Source organism: Typha angustifolia, chromosome 6 (genome assembly GCF_048772165.1).
Source record: "Typha angustifolia cultivar Huaian chromosome 6, ASM4877216v1, whole genome shotgun sequence".
NCBI lineage: Eukaryota > Viridiplantae > Streptophyta > Magnoliopsida > Poales > Typhaceae > Typha > Typha angustifolia.
The window spans coordinates 2,050,454-2,057,740 of record NC_133244.1 but is presented as its reverse complement, the minus strand read 5'-3'; the positions used below and the strand labels follow the sequence as shown (position 1 = coordinate 2,057,740).

General features: G+C 38.6%; 1 protein-coding gene across 1 annotated transcript; it reads right to left on the bottom strand.

The window, feature by feature from the left end:
- Nucleotides 1-566: 566 nt before the first annotated feature.
- LOC140761425 (LOB domain-containing protein 30) lies at nucleotides 567-2,750 on the bottom strand. The gene is made up of 2 exons (XM_073098736.1): nucleotides 2,161-2,750; nucleotides 567-1,844 (listed from the first exon to the last, which is right to left on the bottom strand). Exons 1-2 carry the CDS (start codon nucleotides 2,524-2,526, stop codon nucleotides 1,455-1,457), a joined length of 756 nt encoding a protein of 251 aa, XP_072954837.1. The 5' UTR covers nucleotides 2,527-2,750; the 3' UTR covers nucleotides 567-1,454.
- Nucleotides 2,751-7,287: the final 4,537 nt, after the last annotated feature.

The window sequence follows — 7,287 nt, the reverse complement described above, 5'->3', positions numbered from 1 at the left end:
ATGGTATAAGATTCTCATATTGAATATGATCTTTTCACGTCATGATTTATGTCTATATATTGATTTTTAAATTATTTGGGATTTGAATCCCTTTATGGGGACTATTGTTTAGTCGGAATTCAGAATTAAAAATAAATAAAGGAATTTAAATATTGCAATAGTCATAACAGTTATAATTTTAAATATTAAAAAGCTTATGATATAAATTCCTTTATACTTATATACTTCCTTTACGTGCTTCTTGGATGTGCATCAAAACCATAGGCTTCCTGACCAGCTATTATCTAGAAATAGCTATTAGTATCTATGCTACAATATGTAAGATATACATATATATAAGCACACGCACGCAGCATTATGACAACCAGATCTACTGTTAATCACAAATAAAAATAACACAGATGCCTAAATGAAGAATCAGAAGTATTTTGTTTGCATAATTGGTTAGTCAGATATTCCAATATATGTAAGAAATAAACCAAATTCAATACCTTTTGTACAAACTAACCAAAATACATTACTATACAAGTTGGGCTTAATTAGTGGATTTAAATCAAGCCCAACAAACTAAAGTTGGCGGAACCTCATGAGATCTGGTACTGATTGATAAGATCAGCAACAACTATTGCAATGGTGCTTATGTCACCCATATGAATTGGGCATTTCATGTATATTCTCCATCACTGCTTTAACTATTTCTGGTGCATTCAAAGCAAGTTAGTCTGTGCCATGAGGAGAAGATTATAATACACCATATGCCACACTAGTAATCTCTCTCGTAGAGAGCTCTATATAATGCTTCATTTAGAACAGCAAAGTTTAGCAATTCCCAACCACAACGAGGTCAACAGATGCAGTTATAATCCATCTTTCCCATGACTTCCAACTTGCTCTTCTTGATGTCATTTTCGAACAATAATAGCAACACAGATGTCCCTGAATACAAGGGCGTAATAGCAACACACCAATGCACATAGTCAAAGATGTTAACTAAAAGTAGTCAAAGATGCTAACAACTTAAAAGCCTTCCATGTCAATTTGGCCAATGATTGAACTCAAATGCTTCATCATCATCATCTCAGTCTAGAGAGGGAGAGAGAGAGAGGAGTTGTACATGACCCAAATGAGAACGACCAACTCCACAGTTTCACAGATTCAGGCTAAAAAACCCAAATACTAATTTTGTGCAATTGTTTTGATTAACCTTGAATGTTTAGTAATGAGTTTTGATCAGTTGAGATTGAAGTTAAAAAAAATAAAAAGAAAAGGTTCTAGCAATGAAACAGTTGACAAGGTACTACTAGCCACTACTGCTACTCAAAGTCCCTTAATACATTCATATAAGCAAGTGGGTATAATTGCACCCTGTGGTTATAACAAAGCAGGTACGCAAAAACCGGCCAATGCCGCTTACCTACCGGGAATTCAGCTGCATCATTTTCACTATCTTTAGCTCACTTAGAGAGAGGAGGATCCGATACCGACGACCGATGGCGGTCGAGAAGCAAACTCGCTAACTCTTGGAGGTCACCGCTGCCGCCACCTCCGCCTCCCGAACACTCACCGATGCCGCCGCCGCCCCTAGCATTCAGGGAGGGCTGCGGCCGGAGTTCGATGGTCCGTTGGGGTGGCTGCTGCTGCTGGAGGGACCAGGAGGGCTGCACCAGCGGGTCGAAGAGCGTGGAGAGGTCGAGGCTGGTGGGCAGGTTCGACGACGATGGAAGGTCCGATATCGAGAAGGCCGGCAGCGGCTGAAGCTGCGGCGGCGGTGGTGGCGGTGGCGGCGACTCTAGGGTTGCGAGGTGAGCCTGAAGGTAGGACAGCTCTGCTTGGAGGTTTACCACCTGATGCCAAAAAAAAAAAAAAAAGGAAAAAAAAGAAGAATCATGTACAATGGGATTCTTTGAATTTAATCAATTATTTAAAACACATTACTCCTAAAGAAGAAGCATGTGGAAACCAATTAAGAAGGTTTTGTTAGGTTTGTGTTGCTTGGCTTGGCAAGCTTCTTCTCTTAGAAAGAGACCCAAACCAAACCCTAGAATTAACTCCGAGTAAATTAATTAAGCACCGACATATATTGTTCCGTATCCCCCCCGATCTCGGATCCCTTGATGAATTGATATCAATGAAGAAATAATAATGTATGTTTGCATGTACCTGTTGTTGGAGGGCGAAGATGTGGGCGACGCAGCCATGGACGGGGTCGCGGAGGCGAGCCTGAGCCTCGTAGCAGATGGTGACGACGGCGTCGAGGCGCTTGTGGGCAGGGATGTGGAGAAGAAGCTTGGAGACGTTGCTGGCGCCGAAGACCTTGTGCACCGCCGCGAACTGCGACGCGCCTTGCTCCGAGTCGAAATAGGGTGCGAATATGCATCCACTCACACACTTCCTCCTCAAGAACTTGCATGCCCCACATGGCCCACCGCCACCTCCACCTCCACCTCCACCTCCACTGCTGCTACCACCGCTACTGCTTCCTCCTCCTCCTCCTCCTCCCAAACTACTTGTGTTGCTTCCACTCATAACTTCAATTTCTTCTCCTCTTAATAGTAGTTGAAGCTAGGAGTAATTACAGCATATGTGGAGAGAAGGAAGAGAAGAGCGAGCGAATAAGAGAATAGAGGAGAGGATTGGGAGAGAGGGGGGAGAGGGGGTGAAGAGGGTATTATCTTGGGCAGTTTGTCCTATTGGTGGAAGGTCTTGTTGGGATTACTGTTTGGAGTTCTATTCTTTTTCTTTATTTTTTTCGTTTCTTTGTATTGATGAGCCTTTAAGGCCACGCCAGGCAGCAAAGCCTTTCTCACCCTTCTCTCTCTCTCTCTAAAAAACTTAGCAGCTTGCGTGAAGCAAACACGCGATGGAAGAAAACCACAACCCCAATACCTTCTTTCATGCACTCTCTCTCTCTCTCTCCCCCTCCCTCTCTCTCTCATGGATTGTAGCAGCTCTCACAACTACTATCACAGTCTCTCTCTCTCTCTCTCTCACCCTCCTTCCTACTACCTCTCCCACGTGAAGCTAATGCCTTTCTTTCCCTCCATACGCAAATTTTATCCAAAGCCCCCTCAAACTTTATATCGATATGAAAATTAATAAGATAAAAATAAATAAAGCCTTCTTCTCTCATCCATTATTCTCATATTTTTTTGTTTAGGTGGTAGAATGCAAAACAAAAAAAGTACTCTTTAAGCATCTATTGAGGGAACAGTGTGAGTGTGTGGAAGCGGAAAGCGTGTCCGCGTCGACCTTCATCTATCTATATACGTGCAGGTGGGTTACGGAAGCGTAGAAGGCAAAGGACGGCGTCTTCGAATTGCTTTTACTTATCTCCGTTTTATTCTTTCCCCCCAAAATATATGCCACTGACGTTAGGAAAAGAGTTGCCATTTGCCAATGAGACCCTCGGCCGTTTCATTGTGTGCTGTTGGTATGTTTGTCTAATTTATTACCAGGATGGGGAGCTTCATGTGACTCTGGAATTCCTTTTTATACATGTTCGTTATGGTTTGAGGAGGAGCACCCCACGAGATATATACGACCTCAACTGGATGAGTAGTCAAACTTCCTTTCTCTCTTTCTTTTTTCTCCTCTGATTTTATATAATTAATTTCTTTGGAAATTTGGAATAGTTTATCCAAGACCTTTTTTTGAAAAAAAAAAAAGAATTTATAGGTGTTTAGACATGACCGAGTTAAAAAAAGGATGAACATATTTGTGCTTAAAGAAAGGGAAAATGTACTTTTGGTGTGCGTCTTCTTTCAGTAGTTTTCATTATTCAAGATTCCTAATTAAGATTGACCAAAATAATTTTTTTCCCCACCCACAACACCTAAGTTTGTCTCCTTTGATCGCCTTATAGAATTAGGTGTTAGCCGGATAGTTGTCTCGGCGAGTGGGTTTAAAAAATATTTTATTTAATATATATTTTTATATGGGGAATACTGGAAGCGTTTAAAAGGACGCGTGATAACTTAGAATAGCTTCTAGAAAAGAAAAGTTTAGCAAATATACTATAAATCTTTTATTATTATTTACATCATACTTGACATGGTTCGGCCCAATCGGGTCACCTCATAGGGGATATTAGATTGGCTGGGTCGAACCAATTTATCATTAAAATTTTAGTTTCAATAATAGCATTCTCGGGCTATGACTTTTGAAATCCGATATTTGAATGCCACAACCTCGTCGATAAATAAGTGTTCATGGGTTTCGGCATTCAAACAATTGCAGCATGGCGTTCGAACGCCATAGTCGTCAAAACTCGCTGGCTGCTCTCTAGTTTTGATGTTCAAACGGCCATAGTCGGCATTCAAATGCTAAACCCTACTGACTTGCTCTCAAGTTCTAGCATTCAAATGCAGTCTAATGGCATTCAAATGCCCAAAACTGAGAGTGCAACTCATCCAACGGCGTTCGAACGTCCAAAACTAAGAGTGCAACCCATCCAATGGTGTACGAACGCCCGACGTTGAGATCGTTGTGTTAGGATTAATTTGAACTATTTTAAATTTTAGTTAGCCTCTAAAAATATGAAAGATAGCAATTTTGGAAATTATTGAAGATTATTACCATTTTTCTATCTTTTTCCTTCTCTGGCCTTCTTTACCTTCTCTCTCTTATTCTCCGTTATGAACCGACTTGATCCGATATGTAACGGTTTTAGACTAATTTGAGGAAGTGACTTTCGAAGAGAACTACGGAGAATCTAACTATTGGATCTTGCTAAATTTTGAATATGTTTTCGCCCTTGAAGAGAACTTTCCAAAAAATCTAAGATCATAAGGTTTAGATGGGTAAATCTTGAGATATCGGCCAAATAATGACCGAAGGTTGGTTGAACCCTAGCTTATTAGCCCTTCAATGACTAAATAGGTGCTAGGATAATTCTTTGGAGTGAAGGGGAGAAGTTACTGTAGAAGAGGGAAATTAGGAGTTAGAGGAAGCCGACCAAGAACTTGGGCGGTGGAAAGAAGAATGTGGAAGAGGACGCTAATGATTAGAGCAAGGAAGGGGATAAGGGCATCAAATTATCATATTAACTTTAATTACAGTTTTCTCCATATATTTATAGAGGCCCATCCTTGTGACCCAAACAACCAAATTAAAACCCTAACAAACCAACAATTTTCATCGCGGTGCGTTCGAATGCGCAAATACTATCTCTATTATTGTGAACGCATGCAGGTGTTCAAACGGTTGCATTCGGATGGGCCTATAGTCGTTCCAACCCACAAATCACGTTCTCTATTTTTGTGAATGCGTGTAGACATTCACATGTCTTGTTCAAATGTGGTCTGTGGCGTTCGGACGCATCCCAACAAAAAGCTTTTATTTCTTTAAGCAAAAAATCAAACTAGATAAATAGGCTCATCCCAATGAACCCAATATCGCGAGTGGATACAATCTGATTGAGCTGTATCATTCTCTTTCTCTATTGATATTTCAATCTAAGTCGTCGTCTTCTCCAAGGATGTCCCTCCCTCCCTCCTCGTTTATCGCACCTTCCTAGACCCGTAGGGCCGGCCCTTTCTCCGTCATCTCCTTCTCATTTTTCCAAATCCACCATTGCCAACCTTATCACCACCATCCATAAATCTGTTGCCACCATCCATTCACCACCTAATCCATCTTAGTCAGTATATTTTGTATTTAATATCTGAAAAATGTTAGTTTTACTCTGATTACGACTAACAAACTTTTTAAAAATTAGAAATTAAAATACCTAGCTGCGCCTCATTTGCCTTTAAAAACTAATTCTCTATTTAATTTTAACTTAAGCTAAAAAAACTTATTCAATGATGTACACATGGAAAAGATAAAGATTGATAATTAAAATTTCCAGTAGCACTAATGAGGTGGTCATATTTGGTAATTACCTATTCAGGGTTTAGTTAACTTAATAGTAATTAAAAATTGAATTCAATGGTATGATTGATCTCTATGAGAATGAATTAAAATAGAAAAAAATTTGCAACAACAAAAAAAACCTTACATTATGGGTTTTTTTATGATTCAAATCCTATATTATTACTTTTTTAAAGCTCCTATCTTTTACTAAAAATAATCAGAAAAGCAAGTGAGTTAATTTAAACTCGTTTAAGACTCTTTACAAAATAAGATAGCGAACGTAACTTCAGAAGTTTAAAAATGTTAATTTAAGTAAAATAGATAATTCCTGTTCTATTAAGCTAATGCGAGTTTTAAGTAAACTCAGTGACCTTTTGGAATACTATTAGTAAAAGATAATGGCTTGTTTAGAAAAAGTGATAAGGTATGTGTTACGAACCAGATCTGAACTGATCCGGACGTAAGAAAATTATGAAAATTTAGATAGAGGTAGCCTTTTGAGTTAGAGTTCTAATGGCTCTAGTATCACCTAAAATCGGAGGTTAGGATGAAAGTTAAAATAAAATAGTGGAGATAGGTCAGAAAGGGTACAATGGTAATAATCCAACATTGCGACGGTCGTCGGAGGATGGTGGTGGATGACCGTATTATAGAGTGGCTGCTAGAGGTAGGAGGTGGCTAGGATTTAGAAGGTTGGGATGTTCCTACAGCTATGATCTACTCTTAGAAAGATAAAACGATCTAACGGCTAGATAAAAGATAAGGACGAAAATAATAACTTGGCTAAACTCATATTCATTCTATTCAATTCAATGATTATTATCACCACTCTTATTTATAGAAGTAAAAATCTTTAGCGGATTGAATTCACATACGAATTATTCGATTTATTTAAAATTCAAATAACAAAATAAAACTAACTAACTAACTAAATCGCCCTTCCATGAATACCAAAGTTACCTGGAGGTTGGCAATCTTATCCAGCTGATTTGATATTATTCAGAAGTCTATAGAATATTCTGCGAATATTTACCGAAATTATGTAGAGCTGAATTTAGCTAATTAAATAAAATCATAACCTTCTAATGAAACCAAATAAACAAATAAGATAACTAGACTCAATCTTTTGAGCCCAATCTCCCCTTAATATGATCTGGTTTGACCCGATACGCATCAGTAAGATTCGAATTATGAAGAAAAAAATCCATGATGTATGGGTATTTTTTGCAAATTTTCCATTAGAGAGAAGGTTGATTTTGCAAAAAAAATTGAGGCAAATATTCGAATGGTAATATTAAGGGTTATTTTGCATGTACACTCGAAGTCATTAGTTTCTTGTATGCCCTTCTAAATTTTGTATTTCCGTATGTACCCTTCAAAACCTATTATTCCATAATGAATACCCTTCTAGTCCATTTTCTATAACTATATGCT